Source organism: Astyanax mexicanus, chromosome 19, assembly GCF_023375975.1.
Source record: "Astyanax mexicanus isolate ESR-SI-001 chromosome 19, AstMex3_surface, whole genome shotgun sequence".
Classification (NCBI taxonomy): domain Eukaryota; kingdom Metazoa; phylum Chordata; class Actinopteri; order Characiformes; family Acestrorhamphidae; genus Astyanax; species Astyanax mexicanus.
In genome coordinates, this window is record NC_064426.1 from 18,687,657 (window position 1) to 18,707,754 (window position 20,098).

The 20,098-nt window shown below is 36.5% G+C and overlaps 2 protein-coding genes, 1 long non-coding RNA gene and 2 other non-coding genes across 5 annotated transcripts in view; 3 read left to right on the plus strand and 2 right to left on the minus strand.

Moving 5' to 3' along the window:
• The window catches only part of si:ch211-51c14.1 (protein kinase C and casein kinase substrate in neurons protein 3), a 37,801-nt gene extending 32,486 nt beyond the window's left edge, over positions 1 to 5,315 (minus strand). Inside the window, exon 1 of the mRNA XM_007251017.4 lies at positions 5,048 to 5,315. The gene's annotated coding sequence lies outside the window, so the exon portion shown is untranslated. The remainder of the gene's footprint in view (positions 1 to 5,047) is intronic.
• A 2,230-nt stretch (positions 5,316 to 7,545) lies between these two features.
• Positions 7,546 to 11,215, plus strand: LOC103033075 (uncharacterized). The gene is made up of 3 exons (XR_454906.4): positions 7,546 to 7,638; positions 8,790 to 8,846; positions 10,162 to 11,215. It is a non-coding gene; the product is annotated as an uncharacterized LOC103033075 (long non-coding RNA).
• LOC125784545 (small nucleolar RNA SNORD88) lies at positions 8,614 to 8,705 on the plus strand. Its single transcript, XR_007427327.1, has one exon. It is a non-coding gene; the product is annotated as a small nucleolar RNA SNORD88 (small nucleolar RNA).
• LOC125784544 (small nucleolar RNA SNORD88) lies at positions 9,985 to 10,074 on the plus strand. Its single transcript, XR_007427326.1, has one exon. It is a non-coding gene; the product is annotated as a small nucleolar RNA SNORD88 (small nucleolar RNA).
• Positions 11,216 to 16,245: 5,030 nt separating the features above from the next.
• Positions 16,246 to 20,098, minus strand: part of shank1 (SH3 and multiple ankyrin repeat domains 1) — a 267,279-nt gene continuing 263,426 nt past the window's right edge. Inside the window, exon 27 of the mRNA XM_049467895.1 lies at positions 16,246 to 20,041. Coding sequence (XP_049323852.1) covers positions 19,957 to 20,041 — 85 coding nt within the window. The 3' untranslated portion in view covers positions 16,246 to 19,956. The remainder of the gene's footprint in view (positions 20,042 to 20,098) is intronic.

Consider the following 20,098-nt stretch of genomic DNA (forward strand, 5'->3'; position numbering starts at 1 on the left):
GCATCTTCGCATGTTCTCCTCCACCAGTCTTACACACTGCTTTTGCATAACTTTATGCCACTTCGAGTGCTTTATGCCACAGTTCTGCTTGGTTTGACGGCTTGTGATTATCTATCTTCCTCTTGATTATACAGCAGAAGTTTTCAATTTGATAAAATCAAAGAAACTCTATTTTTTTCCAGAGCTGTATACTCACTATATGCCCAGATACTTGTGAACAGCACTTCTAATAAACGCATTTATTAATCCAACTACTTGTCTAATTCCTGTAGAGTATTGCCAAGTATTGCCAACAGAATAGGACCTCTGGAGCAGATAAGTATGAACCTATTGCCACAGTGCCTAATGCCAGGTGTGGGCTAGAGGGGTGTAACCCCCCACCATTGAGCTGTGGAGCAGCAGAACTGTTTTTTTTTTTTTTTTTTCAGAATCCCCCTGAAAAAACAATAAATTAACGTATGTCCCAATACTTTTGCCCATGGAGAATATACGTACATGTATATCTAAGTATAAGTATTTGTGTGTAATAAAATGCTGGTATTATATTTATGTAACTTCTTATCTGAAAGAATAATAATATATACATATAAATTATACATATGAGAGATATGGAAATGTATGAAACAACACACCCCTACACACACCCATACATACACACACACACATACACACACACACACAGACACACACACACACAGACACACACAGAACATTCTTGCTCATCCAGCTGGTGGGGCCAACTATCTTTCGTGAGGGAGAACTTGCTCCCAAACATGCAAAACACACGGTCACAGACACCAGTGGATGGTAGGCATGTCCACACAGGCACAGACACACACACACACACACACACCACAAACACACACCCCATTGACAGACTGACATAGCTTGCAGCATACTGCTGGGCAAATGCAATAAACTGCTTACTATCACAAGACTGAGTAAGGGAGGGAGAAAGAGAGAAGGAAAGCGAAAGAAAGAAAGAGAAAAAAGGCAGAGAGAGACGCTTATTCATCTTCATTCTCTCTCTAATTGCTAAAATCAATAACTATCAATTAACTTTGTCCATATTGGTAAGTTAGAATTAGTAATGATAAACATGCTAATCTTTTATCCTAGTCAACTGTGAAATCAATCTGATGTTTCACAGTATAGGACTATGTGATAAGCACCTAAATAATATCAAAATATTTCATATTAAGTATATTAAGTATATTTTGCAATATTAGTATTTTAAGTATTTTTGCAATACCAAAATTCTGGCGATATGACAACTCATTGATTTTTTAAAATTAATTTCAAGAAGAATTTATTTCAGTACAAACAAAAAATCGATTTTGCATCATTTGTATATTATTTTCTAAACAGTCACTCACCAAGACCCTTATTTTGGTATAATATAATAATAGTGTAACAGATAAAGAATGTAACAAAAATACAATAATGTAACAACAAAAGTTTACCACAAACCTAAAGTAAAGCATGTGTAGTGTAGGGCTGCAGCAATGAAATATTTTAGTAATCAAATATTCTACTAAAAATGCCTTTGATTAATCTAATAATCGGATAAAACATAGTTTTGCTTGGTTAAAGAGCAATTATAAATATACAAGAGAAAATAAGACATTTCACTTAATGATGGACATAGATTTACATAGTATTGCTTTGGGACACATCCCAATATCAATGTACAACATAATAAATTTAGATACTAAATTGCCCCCTGCAAATGTATTAAAACAAATGCATGACAGAAAGTCATGAATTCATAATTACAAAATTCTGCTGCAGATTTTTGAAAAATGCCAAAGAGATAAGTTACTCTTTAAGACATATTTGTGTAGCCTCAAATCTCCTGAAAATAACCTCTGGCATACGAATAAAGGAACATCAAACTTTAATATCTTGGCCTTGGGTTATAATAGATATACAGTATTTACAGATTCGATTACTAACTGATTAACTAATTACTGATTCATTACAGGACAGTGCCGTCAGTTTACGGCACTTAAACCAAGCAGAAATGGCAGAAACAGCAGAAAAGGCTTCCATAGCCTGGCAGTGCCAGTGTGTGATGAGGTACACCACAGGTGGTTGCATTTTTACTGTTCATATCAATAACGAAATGATATTTGCATTGAATGAATGTTAAACAGATTGTTAATTAATCATTTACATGTGGACAATAGTGATAAAAAAGTGAACCTGTAAAACTGCTTTGTTAAACGCAATGCAGTCGAACCTTTTGTGCTGGTGCACCTAATTAAGTTAAGTAAAGCTAAGCTAAGTTAAATAAAAAAAACTGTAATTCTTCAAAAAAAATGTTCTTTTAAAGTCAAACGAGCACAGGATGTTAATTTACACTGGTTGTTTCGGTGAGTAAAGCGCTTCCGTTTATTTACAGTAAGCTTAGAATTCATGGGTGCAGCAGCATTAGCATTAGCAGATACCCACTAGCACAAGCTGCGGTAAAGCTCTACTAAATGCTGCCTGACAGTGCTACACTGAGGAACCCAGAGTGGGCAATATTAGCTAGCGGTTCATTCCATGTAGCTTGTTTTAAGATGGTAAAAGCACAGATTACAGTCTGATATACTTAACTCTAAACGGCAAAAGAGCTAGTGCTTAGCGGCTAATGCTAATGCTGCTCCAGCAGTGCTAGCCAGGGTTAGCAGCAGGCTACAGTCAATATATTTGCCTCTGAACAGCAACAGAGCTAGCACTTAATGCAGTTAGTGGTTAATGTAAATACAGCTCCAGTCTCTGTGCTGGAGAACTAAACTAAAACTCCTGTATAACGCTGTACTTCAGCAGAATAGCTTTACTGCTCCTTACAACCTTATTGGTAAAATTCATAGATAAGGTGCACTGGATTATAAGGCGCACAGACTGATTTTTGGGAAAATTTAAGGATTTTAAGTGCACCTTATAGTGCGAAAAATATGGTAATGCAACTCAAGTTTGCTGTTATATCATTATTACAGCTGTTATGTTGTGTTTATTGTGTAAACTCATATCGCAATAACAAAAAAAAAATGAGATTAATTACACAGCCCTAATCTAAATCAGACCAAAATAATTGCAATAAACTGATTTACAGTGAAATTTGAGATGATTCACTGAATCGTTTTCTAAAGTATCACAGTTGAATCGATCAGTCCGTGGTCAAATCAGTCTAATGGTGCTTTAGGCTCAATTTCTCCATTACTGACGCTGCCGTTTAAGTGCCTAATGGTCTACTGAGAGAAAGAGAGAGAGAGAGAGAGAGAGAGAGAGAGAGATAAAGAGATAATGCTTTCCTGATGGATTTATTAGCCTTCACATTTCTCTTTCACTTTCTGTTGTTTTCTTAGTCAATCTCTCGCTCTGTTTCTCTATATTTCTCTCTCTCTCTCATTATTACTTGTTTAGTTCACTTTTTCTTTTTATATCCCCCCTTTTTCTCTATTTTCCACTCTTCGTTCCCATGAACCATCATAATCCTGACCTCTGACCTCTGACCTGTCTTCCTGTCCCTCGCTCCCTCTCTCCCTCTTGTGTTGCAGTCATGGATGAGATGTGTAGAGAATGCATCTCTCTTTTTCACTCTCTTCCTCCCTTTTTCTCTCTCACACTCTCTTCTTCCTCTCTCTTTTTCTTTTTTCTCTCTCTTTCTCTCTCTTTCTCTCTCTCATCTTCCTCAATCTCTCTGTCTCTTTCTTTCTCTTACTCTCTCTCTCTCTCTCTCTCAGACTCAGAGTTGCACATGAAACTCAACTATTAAATTAAATTATGGGCTGAAAACAGAGTTAGAGCAGGATATGCAGTCTGAGGTCATCAGCAGAGTCTGTGTGCTAAGAAACAATTTAATGGATTTATACTTTGTACTTGTTATAATTTTAACTGATACAAATGAACTAAATATGTTATCTTTATGTTTAATAAGTGCATGTTAAGTTTAAAAGTGATATACTTTACAATGAATCTAAACAAAACAACAGAAACTCCTAATTATGTGTGATTATTATTATGCAATTGGCATACAATTCATATCTAATGTTAATTATTCAGTACCTACTATGTATGGGTAAGTAGTTGCTAGTGTGTGTGCGTGTGTGTGTGTGTGTGTGTGTGTGTGTGTGTGCTCACTGCAAATGATGGGTAAAGGGCGGAGGCATCGTTTTATATGAGTGTCCTGTCTTATTCAGTATCTTCACTGAATTATCTGGTATCCACTATGAATTATTTAAGATCCATTATGACCTATTACATATCTACACTGAATTATCTGGTATACACTATGAATTATTTAGGATCCATTATGACTTATTACGTATCTACGCTGAATTATTTAATATCGACTATAAATGATTTAGTATCTACTATGTATTATTTTGTTGCAACGAAAAATTTTTCAGTAGTCACTATGAATTTTTAGAAATTACTATGAAGTCCCCACTATTAATTATTTAGTGTCTACTATGGATAAAGACTCTTTGGTGGTTCTTGGTCACATAATATGGTACTAGGAACAATGCTAACATTTCTGTTTCAACAAACTCCTTTAAGAACGTTAATTTAATGAATGGGTGTGTTCTGTAGTTCTGAGAGCCTGAAGTCTGAACCCATATAATGACCCTTAAATTTGATCACTTTAATTAACCGTAATTCACTGAAATCAAATGAAGTTTTATATAACTAATAAAATCAAACTTCTGTAAAAGTTCAACAGCCGCAGTGACTGAGACCCCCTTTCAATCCCCCTCATAGCACTGCTGTACCCCTCACCCACCCTCTTTCTCTCTCTCTCCTCCCTCTGTCCTCATTTTGACAGTCACACACACACACATACACACATACACACACACACACACACACACACACACACACACACACGAGCTCCAAGGAAATATATAGCAGTTTGTGAATGCATGTGACAGAAATAGAGTATGGATCATGCATAACATGCCACACCGACCCACTGAAGAGCCAACTGCACCACACACACACACACACACACACACACACACACACACACACAGCAGAAAAAAAGAAGGGAAAGACTCACCTCAAACTTTTTCTCTGTGAGTTTACTGACTTACTTATTCAGTCTCTTTTCTTCTGGAAACTTAAGACTCCACTCTGTAGATCACCAAGTCCACCACTCCCTCCCTCTCTCTCTCTCTCTCTCTCTCTCCCCCTATCTTCCTCTATCTCTCTTTCTCTCCCTCTCTCTCTTTCTCCCTCTCTTCTCCGCAGCTTCTTTCACTCACTGTCAATGTTTGGTGAGGTGGCTCGGTCTCTCCCCCTGTGCCGTGCTCCCTCCCTCCCTCTCTTTCTGCTCCCTCCCTAGCTCACACTTCGCTCCCCCTCTCTATCTCTCTCTATCTCTGTATATCTCTCTGTACCTCTCTCTTCCTCCTTTCCTCTCTCCTCTCTCTCTCTTTTCCTCTTTGTCTCTCTCTCTTTCTTCGTCTCTCTTCTTTCTCTCTCTCTCTTTCTCTATCTCTCTCTCTCTCTCTCTCTCTCTAAAACAGCTGTGCAGGATTATTTAGCTCTAATTTAGTTTTATAAGTAATTACACAGTATTACCCCTAGAGGGTGTTATAGACACGGTGTTATATATACACTCATATTTAGACATCAGTTACTGACAATTTCCATTTTTTGTCATTTCTCTTCACTCTTTTAATATAAGAATTCTTTTAATCTTGATATTTATTATGTTTTTTGTGCCTTTTTGTGTCTTCTTTGTATTATTTTTCTGTTTCTGCTTTGTATCTTCTTGTGGTTTTCGGATATATTTGTATCAAATTGTTGTTTTTTATTTATTTTTTTTCCTTTCACAATGTTTGAATTATATCTATAAAAATAAAAAAATAAATAAAATCTTGTGATCTTCCCTTTATTGTTGTCATAGCTACATTTTGGGATGAACGAAACAACAGAAATGTTTTAAAATGATTTGCAATAAACTATATAATGCATTTATTGATTTATTTAACTTGAGTTGGAGCTATAGTGTAGTCCTGGGCTATCAGTCTCCTTAAGTGTAACACACTTAAAATAAACTGGCTTAAAAAGCAGTTGACTAACAAATAATCAATATGGTCCTTAATTCTCAACCATATTTTTAGTAAAATTTGTGGTTTACCTTTTATAATAAAATATAATTACTTACCTGAAAAAAGTACCAATTAAATTAGGCAGGTTTCATCAGGAAGTCGTGTTAGCCTGGAAACAATTCCCACAATTTCTCCTCATAAAGAGCTTTTGTGGAATAACAGTGTTATTACTGTTGGCAAGAAATCATTGTTTTTCACTTAATGTTATAATTGAAAAATAGTTTTTGTTGCTCATTTATTTAGCAAGGATGGATATATTCTTTCTTATGAAACATTTATTAGAAATAACAAATTCCCCATTCAATATAAAGAATATACAACGGTTATTAAAGCTGTTCCCATTGTTTTTTTTTTAAATCATTAAATCAAAAAACTGAATTACATGTTTTATGTATTACCTAAACAACTTACTGAACTTCCCCTCTCTGCAGGGGATTCCCCTTCAAGACTAATCCTGTAATAATAAATATATTCTACATACATTTCACTCAGAGTATAAAATATCTCAGAGAGGCCAATTTCATTGGAATGCCCTTATTATGAAAAAGCACAGCTGATTACCTTTAAATACTGTGGCGTGGAAGAGGAAGGAACACCCGTGAGACTCATGCGGAATGCTCAACAGCTCCTTTTATTGAACCGGCTTGCCACTCACTCACAGTCTTTAACATGACTAGGAGAGCTAAACCATAAAACCACAGAGCTAAATAGCCCAAAGGCCACCAACCCAGCTGTGTGTCTCCCAGATGGCAGATCCAGAGTGGTGCCCACCCTCTCTGCATAACCCCTCCCAAGGGAGATGCCCCACCCCTGTCATCCTCGCACACAGGAGAACAGAACCATGCCTACAGGCAGCCACACACACAACCCAGAGCCGCCACAATACTGTATATATGAAACAAAAAAAGAGCAATATGGTCTCTTAATTTTTTTTGTTTTATTTCAAAGACATAAGTTGTTACTTTGAATAATAAAAATCTTTCTATTCTCTTGAAACTGCTGTTAATATATATATTTTTCATTCTTACTGCAAATTATTATAATCATAAAGAAAAAATATTTAAGTATACACTTACATTCAGTGATTTTTTTTTTGCTGGAGTTGAATATATCATAAAAAGCCTAAGAATAGTTAATTATCCAAAAATACAACATTTATAAAAAGCAATTATGGATTTTTTAAACAAACAAATATGAGGAAACAAATGAAATTAATTTGTATTTCATTGTTCATGATAACTAATGATATGTATTGAGTTAATCAAGTATTAGCTGCATTTTGTATTGTATTTATTTGTTCTATAAATTTTATCAATTGTAAACGATATATTACACAATCTAATAAAAAAAATGAAAATGTTTTACTGAACAGTCGAAAGAGGACTGTTATTTTGACAGGCTCTGTGTCAGGAACAGCAGGCGGATCTTTAAGAGACCTTCAGAGCGTGGAATATAAAAGCCGCCATGTGATCCGCAGCTCGCTCTTTCTTCACTGTTTCTCAAGGAGAGGAGAGGCTTTGCGTTTAGTAAGCGGGTAAGACATCTTTAAGAAAATACTAATAAATATTAATAAATAATGTAATAGATTTATAATGAAGACGCAGCTGATATTTGTAGTTATTTTTGTAAGGGCTAATATTTACACGGGACTGCATTCTTATATAAAGCAACAGAAAATGTTTAAATGGGTCAGTCCGTACACTGCCTGTCTAAAATACGTTACGTTAGCAAACCTAAGTTAGCTAGGCTAGCTACGTGTTTTAAATAATGAAGATAACTTTTTTCTGATTTTGTTTACTCAGTGTTTATAGCTTAAACTTTTTTGTCCTTTTTATTCATTTATTTTTCATTTCTCTAGCTAGGATCGTTTAGTGTAGTTTAAGTGCTTTCTCCCCTTCTTAAACTAACGTTATATAATAAACATAATCTGTGCAGTGCCGTCTGAAAACAGAGCAGATTTTTTATAGAGTTTTAATTGTAAATTACATTTAGTTTATATAATTCTGAACGCAACGTAATGTTGTCTTAATTCGGCACTAACTCTTCCAGAATTATCTCCTGTGATGTGGGAAAACTATAAGATTTGTTTTCCGTTTGCAATGCATAGGAAAGAACTAACAAATCTAATTCTAATATTCTATTATAAAATCTATATAACTAAAATGTAATTTTTAAATATATTCAGATGTTTTATCCACCTTTATTTCATAAACTATTTCTGAACAGTACAATATTAAAATGTGTTCTAAATCACGTTAAGTTAGTAAAGATTAGTTTAAACTTTTCCTCAATGGTTCTTACACTACTGTTTTTTTTTTTTTTTTTTCGCAATAGGCGGGGTCATGCTACTTTCTTGGTTTATAAAATTGTTCATTGGCTGTTCATGGTCTCTTCTGATCAACAGCTCTCAAACAACCTTTTTAAATAAAGAAATTAAATTGTCTATTGTAGTGGATGCAGGATCTAAAAAGGGTTGAGGTGTTTTACTGGCGGTAAACCGGCTATAGTGGGTCTCTGATGATGTCTTTGCACTGGGCTCAGAATATCTGTGGCGATAAACGTGCTGCTCCGCTCCTGACATGGCGGAGCTCTGAGGAGACTCTACTGGTTAAAGCTCGCTCTGTGATTAACTTCCTGGTCTTTTTGTTGTGTTTTTAGAGACTGAATTCTGTGTCTGTTTTACAGGAGGACTCTGTTGTGTGAGGGCCAGACTGTTCTGGAGTCTCCGTCAATTATTCTGAGGTATGTCGGATCACAGCAGGCTTTTTGTTTTATATTTATGTTCACACAGCAGTAGGTGTGCCATACAGTATTGTACGCAGTAATATAAAAAAATATATTCTTGCATGATATTCTTAAATGCAGTCTATTTTGTATTTACATTAGATTTATTTATTTTTTTTGTTACTTTGTTCTTTTATTGGCCATTTCAATCAAAATATCGGAAATTAAACCTTACCGTAAATAAACGAAAGCATTTCACTCACTTAAATAAATGGTTTTCAGGAGAAATGTGTGGAATTAACTTGTTTAACTTTGAGAAGTTTTTTAACCCATCTACATTGATTAAAAAAAAAAAAAAAAACAGAAGGACCCTCAAATTAGGCCAAATTTCAAATTTTATGAACACACTGTACCCTGGTGCTTAATGGCTCATATGAAAGTAGATACTTGAGCTTCAAAAATGGACCATTTGGTTTTTGCTATTTGGTAAATTCAATTTAACTTAATTATAATCAAACTTATTGATTCATATAGTGATAAAAAAATTCCCACATGTTTAAAGTAGTAGATTATAATTTGTTTATATTGCCAAGAAAATCATTGCACATATGCCCTGAAATATTATGATTATTTAAGGGCTATATTACCCAACCCTGCCAAAACACACAATCTGACATTTTTCAATTATAACTTGGTTACTTTAGTATGTGGTACTGAAATTTGATTCATATCCAGTTTGCAGCATTGCCACTTGCAACGTCCAAATCAGAGTTCTTGCGATGTGAGTTTCTTCCAATAATAGTTTTCCCAATGAATTGGTCAAATACAGCTACAGATCACGGCTACAGCCTCAAAGCAGAATAAAATGATCTACCTGACAGTGGCCGAAAAATGTGTCCTTCGTTCATGAGCGCAGCCACAGTCTGAATTTCTTTCCATAGCTTTTGAGATCCTGACTCTGATCCTGATTAAAGCGAAACTTAATGTGAAGCGCTGCTCTTTAGTGCATGTTTGTCAATTACACGCTGCCAACTTTTCAGATGGGTTGAAGATAGGGTGACATTTAATAAATTGACCAGCTAGACCTAAACTAAATATTGGATTTGGGCCACTTTTTTTACCTGCTGTGTGAACATAACATGACCTTAGTTTAGATGTTCTCCAGTGATGTCTTTGCACTGGGCTCTGAATGTCTGTGAATACAGAGTGCAGCCCCACTCCTGACATGGTGGGGTCTGAGGAGAACTAGTTTCTTTCTTGTGCAGCACAAATGTGCTTTGTATAGTCAGTAGTTGTGACTTACACCAGTTTTTTTTTTCTGCTCTTGTTTCAGGTGATTCAACAGTTCATCTGGCTTTATTCCTGAAGATTGATGGTATGAACATATTTAGATTTAAGTAACTGTCCGAAAGAGGTTGGAGACGCTGCCACTATGTTCTGAAAGGAGAACTTTTGTGAAATGGTGGGATGTAGTGAAACATGAGTACATACTTTTTTCAGAATAGGCCTCTGTTCACCCCGACATTCCAGAATACAGCACTTTTAGGTGATAGTCCCAACATACTTACCATGCTTTTAATGGGGGCATAATGTTACCCATGCAAAAATCTTTTGCACCATGGACAAGCTCGGAGTAGCTCCATACTTCATTAGAATACCAAGGACCCTGACATTTAATACAAAGTACTGGACTTTATTAAAAAACTGTTTATACACAGTACTTGAGGTAGTTCTCAGAGCACCCCATCTTGAGATTGTGATGTCTACTGACAAGCATGAATAAATAGATGGAATAGGACAACAGATTACAAAATTTTATTATTATTTTTATTTTTTTTTCCATGAGCAATGCTGTGCTCCTATAGTTAGCATTGTAAGCTGTTGGGCTTTCAGCAAGCTTATGCTATATTTTGGAATGCTGTGTGTGAATGGAGGTGGGCTATTTGATAACCTTGTACTTGCCATGTTTATAGAGGCACTAAACCCAAAATCTTATTTTTAATTAATTTAAAGTTGTGAATCATAAGTCCTGCTTAAATTTTTATAAAAATTTCCAACATTTCCAACTTTTTTTTTTTTTATTGCGGTCCTTTCTGCCTTTGCAGCATCCCTTTAACTACACCCCAAGTTCATTTCACTCTGGATTTCTCATAAATTGATAAAATTATCAAGTGAAGTCTTAAATTAAGGTATTTCATGGGTGCCACATACTTCACTTAACACTTTAAAATGTGTTGAGGAGAAGTGTACCTAAAGTGGGAAGTTGGTCTCCTACACCATCTGGTGTTCATTGTGCATTGATGTTTTTATTAATCCAGTTGGAAAATAACTTGTTTAAAGCATGTCACTTTATACGGAACTAAATAAAAACTATTTATTCTGTAAAACCAGTCTGTCTAATTCTTGATTTGTAAGTGTCATAACTGTTTCTTTTTACCTGTAACTGTCTGACTTTGACTAACACTAGTAGAACAAGTGTATTGTACTTGTTGTTGACTGATTGTACAGTGTGGATTTGACCTCCATAAATTTGTTTCCATTTATGCTTTCTTGGCATGGTGTTGTGAAGTCTGTCAACATTGTTTTAACAGTGGTTGACCTTAAAGTCTCCCCCTCCCCCAAATATCTATTGACTATCATTACCACCCACTGTACTGTGAGTGGTAGTACTTTTTCTGGCTTATTTTTTTACACGTGATCCTGTGGATTGACAAATGTTAAATTCCTACACATGTTCACAAAATGTACAGTCCAGAACCCACAATCAGCTCACGTTAATTTTTTTTCAACCTCAAACTCGCTCAAAAATAAACCCCTTTTTATACAGGTGTAAATTCAAGTCATACCCTGAGGTAAAACGTCATGATCAATTTACACACTGCTCTCCTGGGACACTTGGCAAGCTGGTCTAGGTGGTTGGGTCCTAATCTCAAATGTTGGACAGGTCTTGTGTAGTTTCAGCACGTACCAACAATGCTCCAAAGAAGGACAATAGGAGTCCGTTCTAGGTGCTCAAGACTATTTGATAGTGATTAAAGTGTAGGGTTTGGAGGAAGAAATCAAACGAACCAACTGATTTGGAATAATATTTGCTCTAGTGATGTTTAATCAGCCACTACAAAACTAAACTACAGTTTAAAGTTAAAATTATATTTTATGAATTCTAATGGTTTGCTCAATTAAGAAATAAAGCACTACAGTTTTTTTCCTTTTTTCCCTTCCCTCCTCTTCACAAAAAACAATGTTTAAAATGTTAATGTTTGCACAGTTCATGGATCACTTAGAAACATTTCGGGGGAGAAAAAAAAACTGAGTCTGTACCAAAACACATGATAAAATTTGGACTTTTAAGCATTGTAACAAAACTGATTCAAATGAATAGATTTAGTTTGAATCTGTGTTTTGAGGTCATCACTACTGATCAATTCTCATTGCTGGCTCATCTGAAAACTGAACTTACTTAAATGCTTTATTTTGTGTACTATAGCCACAGGACTGTTTAAAAAAACAGGTGACTCAAAAAATTAGTGTTTTTATGTTAAAGTGTATCAGTATATGTGCAAGCCTGGTAATCTAAATATTAAATATTAACAAATTTGACCTGAACTGTTTTCCAGAAACTGCAAGTAACTGGAGTAAACTGGAGTAAATGTCATTTATGTACTGTACTTTTCACACTAAGGCACACTTAAAAATCCTTTAATTTTCCCAAAAATCATCAGTTTGCCTTTTTAATTTGGTAAAATTTTCAGTCAGGTGGTAAGAATCTGTAACGCCACTCAAATGAAGTACAGCTTTATTAAGGAATTTCAGTTTAGTTCTTCAGCACAGGGTCTGGAGCAGAGACTGTAAAAAAAAAAGATGGACGCCGTGTCTCTGTTCCTATTCATTAAATGAAAATGAAGCCAAAATCTTCCGCCATGTTGGCCAGAGACCAGAGGAGGGAGAAAGACTGTGGATAGCAACCTACTCATTTAAATAATAATTGGTCCCGCCCATAACCAGCCCTTTTACAATAACCACACCTTTTTTTAATAGAGCTGAATAACATTTTAAAAAACGAATTCTGTGGGGATATAAAATTTGACAATATAATCAGAGGTTACACTAGCTGCTGCATTTAAATAAAGGAGGTAGAATTGAAGTATATTAGAAAAAAACATGATTGAGAGTTGTCTGTTTTGCCATTGAAACCTATGGGGATGGGTGGGGTTACACAGCTTTCTGCAGCCGAACAGCAGGGGGCGCCCGACCTGTGGTGGCTTCACTTTTGAGAGACGATGCTCTGTCTAGCTATATACAGTCTATGGTCTGGAGTGGCATTAGCCGCTAACCTCGCTAGATCTTTCATCGTTCAGAGGTGACTAAATCAGACTGTAATCTGTGTTTTTACTGCGTTAAAACAAGCTACGTGGGACAAACTGCTATCTAATATTGCCCTGGCTAACCAGAGCACTCATTCTAGTTCCTCATTTTTGCTCTGTCGGGAGGCATTAGCCGCTAATTTTGGAAATCTAAGCTTACTGTAAATAAAAGAAAGCGCATTACTCACCTAAATAAACAGTTTTCAGGAGAGAAATCTGTGTGGATTTACATCCAGCGCTCGTTTGACTTTAAAAGAAAGTCTTTTTTTATTACAGTTTTGTTTACTTAGCTTAGCTTTATTTAACTTAGTTATCTACCCCCCCCCCCCCCCCCCCACCACCACCCAGCGGTGAGACCTGCTAAATTAGAAGTTCCTTATAGTGTCTCAAAATGTTTCTTATAGTGTGAAAAATACGGTATACTGTTGATGGGATTTGCTCTTATGTTCTCTTCAGCAGGCAGTTAGACGTCGCTCCACTTTAGAGCTCTGAAATTGTATGTTTCTGTGTCAAGAAAAAAGAGAAAGATACATTTACTAAAGAACTGTGTTTTTAGTAATGTAACACATCTGTTTTCACAACTGCTGGCCAAATAAAATCCCAGTAAGTACTAAGCTTTAATTTTTGTTTTTTTAATCAAGGCCTTCCCAGTCTGGTGATGTCATGTAATAGATGTAATGAACTGTCAGAAATGAATCCAAACAAACCTCAAAGCATTCAAAGTTATTCCTGCATCTTTATTATAATTCTAATAACTTTATTCATATCTTAAAACATTTGTAATTCATATGTATATATGAATGTGTATATGTATACCACATATACATATATAGTCTGTTAATAATCTCTCATCTCTCTTTATAGTTAATTTTCTTTCATTACTATTTTTTTTTCTTCTTCAAATAAAACAAAACAAAAATAAGGATGCTTTCTGCACACCCCGCTCAGCTACTGCATCAAATGGTACACATCTGACCAGCGTCCCAACACTGATACTATATTCATATTATGGGGTCTATATGGAATGGAGTTGCCGTAGGTAGCCACGCCGCTCAGACGAGGCAGTGAAATGAGGAACGTACTTAACCTTGCTCTTCTCGGCACAGATCTCTATTGCATATGCATAGCCTGGTGTGGTTTTCCCAAAGCACTCCTCTAGGACTATATAAATCAGCTTCTGCAGGATGATGATTAAGCCAATGACTGTGCTATGATGTTGCCGTGGCCTGACGATGCAGCGGTAAAGCTGGAGAGCGTGAACATAACTCAAAACGTTAAAAGAACCACCCTCCCCTATGAAAGCTAATGCTAAACTATGATCATTCACTTTTTATTACGCCTCGCGCTGTTCTTCCCCAGGACAAGACGTCCTCTCCCAGCCTGTCCTGAGTCCACACTTGGGGTTTGTGGTTTGGTTTAAGTGCGCGACACGATGAAATCATTTATTAAAAGTACACATGCACACTTTTCATAATTTATGATGAGTCAACATAATGTATTAAAATATATATATATAATAGCCTCCAGAAAATATGTCCAAAATTCAAATTACGCTGTAAATAGTGTAATTAGTTTAAGGCCAACTTTTATTCACAGTTTTTTCATTAGTTAATCTCAATTTGATCAACAATACATATTGAGTTAAGTTTCAAAATCATTAGTAAATGAGCTGCAGCTAAAAGTAATTAAAGGACAAATCTGGTGTATTGAAACATGATAGCAACACATTCTGTTGAATAGCTCACTTTCCTTCACCTTAGCATTTCAAACTATAGTGCTTTAAGGTGATGCTCCCAACAGGCTTGCCCATGCAAAAAATATTTTACACAATTAAAATAATAAAAAAGTCACTTTAATTCAACTGACAACCATGAACTAACAGATAGGATAGGGAAACCGATTACAAAATGAATTCTGTGGAAATGCACGACTTCCAGCTGTTGCTGAAAATATCTATATATATATACAGCTCTGGAAAAAATAAGAGACAACTTAAAAATGACTTTGCTTAATTCTACCAAATTGAAAACCTCTGGAATATAATCAAGAGGAAGATGGATGATCACAAGCCATCAAACCAAGCTGAACTGCTTGAATTTTTGCACCAGGAGTGGCAAAATGTTATCCAAAAGCAGTGTGTAAGACTGGTGGAGGAGAACATGCCAAGATGCATGAAAACTGTGATTATAAAAACAGGGTTATTCCACCAACTATTGATTTCTGATCTCTTAAAACTTTATGAATATGAACTTGTTTTCTTTGCATTATTTGAGGTCTGAAAGCTCTGCATCTTTTTTGTTATTTCAGCTGTATCTCATTTTCTGCAAATAAATGCTCTAAATGACAATATTTTGATTTGCATTTGGGAAAAATATTGTCTGTAGTTTATAGAATAAAACAACAATGCTCATTTTACTCAAACACATACCTATAAATAGTAAAATCAGAGAAACTGATTCAGAAATTGAAGTGGTCTCTTATTTTTTTTCCAGAGCTGTATAATATTCATGCATTTCCACAGAATTAATATTGCAGTCTCTTCCCCTATCCTACCTATTTGTTTGTTCTTGCCAGTCGACTAATCGTGACTTAATTTCAAGATGGCGGTGCCTGAGAACTACATGAAGGTATTCTGTGTATAAACTGTTTTTTTTTTAAATAAACTATCTGTGCACTTTGGAAGTTCTCAGTGCCTTAAATGTCAGGGCCCTCAGAATTCTACCACTGAAGTGTGGAGCTACTTTGAGCTTGTTAATGGTGTAAAAATAGTGATTTGTGATGAACAATATACCCCTATCACTAGCATTGTAAGCCTGTTGGGAGCTTAACGTGCTGTACTTCGGAAAGCTGGGGGTGAATGAAGGTCAGCTATTCGACAAAATTCATACTCGATATCATGTCTCACTTATAGACTGTATATAACTATGGACAGGATGTCCCCTTTCACTCTCATTATGCAGTAACTGTAAAGAAAACACTGGGCGTTATCAACATAGGAGTGGGGCTTACAGAATGTACAGAACTTCCAAAAAAATTGTTTGTAATTTTAGATTAAAAATTCTGTAATCTCTAATTCAAATGCATAGAAATAGGTGGGGTTATGAGTTGTACTGGAGCCAGCCACCAGAGGGCGTAAGAGATGTAGTGGCTTCACTTTTCAACTGTTCGCTGTCATCCTGTCCATACTTGTATACAGTCTATGGTTTCACTACATCCCAAGTCCATTTCACACCAGATTTTTCTTTTAAACACTGTGTAAGATAAGATGTTTAGATATGTATTACCTCCCACTTTTCCCCAGTTTGTTTACTGTTTATTAGGTTTAACATGTATGATCTCCTGACTCTCTCTGAGCTGTGAAATGATATACATTTATGTGGTAAAAGAATAGAAAAAGTTTATTTAGGGACAATTCACAGCTCTAGAGTGGCCCTAGAAGACAGACTAAACATCTTAGACAGATATCATGAGTTTCAGCTACAGTTCATGTTCCAATGGGCTTGAGGCAATACTCAAATTGTATTGTTGACCAAACTGAGATGCCTAAGATAAACATGTGAGTTAGAAGAACGTTAGATTAACTAACTATTAAGTCTGGTTAATAATAATAATAATAAAAAGAAAACTCTGTTATCAAATACTTTATTACTTTAAGTTGGCAGGACTATTTTTTTGTACTGTTTGGGATATTGGGAGAATTTAAGTGAAGTGACAATGAAACCATATGAAAGTAAAGGCTGTTGACAAATTTACAAAGAAAAAAAAAACACGTTAAAATGTCACCATAGGGCCCAATATCATTTCCAAGATGTATTATTTGAAAAAGTCTACTGAAAAATCTACTGCCATGCAAAAACCTTTGAATTGATCAATAAAAATGCTCCAAAATGACAATAAAATAAAATAAAATAAAATATTTTTACACTGACTTCCATTAAAAATGGAAAAAACTTCTCTTGTGTCCAATTTGCCATTTTGGACACAAGGTTTTTGCATCACAACAACGATATGAGCGCACACAAACACAACCTCAAGTGTGAACTCAAGTGTGTAACAGGCCTTCTGCTGTCCAGTCTATTGTGAGAACCACCGCTGCAAAAGTGCAAGAAGACACTGTAGCTACCAAACCTCAGACCGCGTGGCAAAAGTACAGTATGATCCCAGCGAGACAGACACGAGGACTGTGACAGGATGTGTAGAAAGCATTGGGCATAAATAACAAAGATCTTTTTTTTTCATGTTAAACATTATTTGGAAGACAGAGATTCTTTAGAAGGTGGACTTCTTTTTCTTTACATCTCAAACCATATTTAGGATGATCATGTGTTTCATTGTCCTTACTGTTATCGGCAAACAACACCACCACCAGCATCTCCTTCCAGCTTTTTGTTCAACATAGCGGCTGCTTAGGGTTTTTTTTTTTTTTTTGTCTGATGAATAAATTTCTCTCTCTCTCGCTCTCTCTCTTTCTCTTTCACGTTTCTTTATCTCTGTAGGAAAATAAATGGATGAGGAGAACTCTTCCCCAAACTTTGGAACAAACCCCTGGAAATGAAGACCAAAGAAAAAGGGGGACAAGTTTGCTAACTGGTCAGAGGAAAGGAGAAGGGATGGAAAAGCCCTTTTTTCACTGATGGAGCAACTGCATGATGGGAGGACTGAGGGCTGAGAGTGGCCAGCTTCGTCTTACCACACACCTGGTGCAAAAGTAGAGTTCCACGTGGGACAGTACAGGTGTTTTTCACATTTAAAGAAGTGGTTTCACTGATAGTCATTGCATATAGCGGCATTTTTTTTGTTCATTTTCGGTTTGACTGCGTGGTAAAGGGGAGCAGAATGTAAAGTTTCCAAACAGTAAGTCACAGAGGCCTCGAGTCCAAAAGAGACAAAAAGAAACAGACCGAAAGCCTGCAAACCTTCACCACTGAAACAGAAAAGCTGTGATGCAGTAACCCAAAACCTCACATGGATAACAGGAAGGACACTGAGGAGAATGACTGCACTAAATAACAATAAATCTCTCTTTTTTTATAACAATAGGAGTATTCCAGATCCATTTAAAGTTTAAAAACTCGTTATAAGAACAATCGTCATATTAAAACATATAAGCATGTATTCCTGTGGACCCAGGGCGTCTGGATGCACGTTCCTCATTGCGTCGCCTCCTTGGAAAGAGTGCTTTTTTGGAAGGAGGAAGAGTGGAAGGGGAGTGGTTTGAAAAGAGAGATTTTGGCCTCCCTCTCTTTCCTGAACCTCTGTATGGTAGAGCAGTCACTTGTACGCTGTGAGAGTCTGTCGTAGTAAAAACATTGATCAATTTTTCAGCGTTTCTTTTTTGTTGGTATCTTCCTTCTAGACGTTTTTTTTTTGCACTTTTTTGTTAATTGTCATTCAGCTTTGATCCATACATAGATATATATTTAGGTGTCCCATATTTCTAATATAAATAAAAGCTGTGTGTTCATATTTGTAGGTGTGTCTGTAGATATGCGTGCGTGCATGTATGTGTGTATATGTGTGTGTGTTTGCAAGTGTATAGAGGGTGTATGTGTGTGTGTGTGTGTGTGTCTATTCAGTTGGTCTGGGCACTTATTTTTTGCTACGGGTGTGTAATACAGTGACCAGTCTGTATAGAGATATATATATATTTATATATAATATATAATATATATATATTTACGTATATGTCAGTTCATGACATGAGAAGGTAAAGAAGTTCTAGTGAAATACAACGTCAGCACAAGACCAAAGCAAAGAGGTTTGGCACAAAGCCAAACAGAGGTAAAAACTGAAAAACTGAACACATTCACACCTCTACAAACATCACACGCGTTCACACGCGCAGACACACACACACACACACACGCAGACACACACTCACCAAACGCATTCAAAAGAGGGGTTCACACATCGACACGCTCAGCAAGTATATATCAGGCAGTAAACTGGCCACGGCTGTTTATGACTTGCAGTAGGAAAACCAGTCATGTCATTATTCCCTATGTTTGGCCTCCACCAATCAGCTTCTTTCTCTCGTCAATTGGGAATCTACCAATCGAGCAGCGTCTGAGAAGGCTGCGCCAGAAGTCGGGCGGATTCTCGCCTCTCAGCTGGATTTTTGGTCAAAGGCAAAATTCAACCAAACCAAATCCGCTGGGACAGGGGAGAATAAGGCATAAAGTCGTCAGCGACGCGGACCGAACTTGAAGGCCGAGAATAAACAAGAAAAAAAGACTCCACTCAAGGACTCGCTATCGCTCTTTCTATCCATTCCATTTTCCCAAGACTCACAAAACAGATAAGAGTTACAAATCAAAAATCTAAATGAATAAAACCGAAGAACGTAACAGAGCATTCGATTGTTTCTCTCAAAATATTTGGCTCAGTTATGTTACTGTCACGTTTCTGAGTTGTTAGTATTCCCTGTTTCTGTATTAATCACATCAGGCCTTGCTTTGATTAGTGTATGTACAGGGTGTGAGTGTACCATGTGTCTATATCTGCGGGTGAAGTGTGAGGTGTGTCTGGATTGTGGTCCGGAAAATCGATGACCCTGGGCGGGGGTGGTGATATTTCCCTCATTTCTTTCCCTCTTTTTCTTCCCTGGTGGATGATGGTGTGGTGTTCCTCTTGGCTTTCATTAATCCAGGAATGGGTCAGCCTTGGCTAGCAGCAGCAGACGCTTGCTTGAGCTTCCTCAAGTGTTCCCCCAACGTTTTCTCTTCCTCTCTTTCTCACTCTTTCTCACTCCCACTCTTTCTCTCTCAGCGCCGGGGGCCCTCATCCCTTGTCCTCTCTGTCCGTCCATCCCGAGGGGAGAGAGCCGAAATGGGAAAAGAGCTAGATAGCCTGATACAGGAGGGAAAGTGGAAAGGCTTTATCAAGGAACAGAACCTCGTTCTCTTG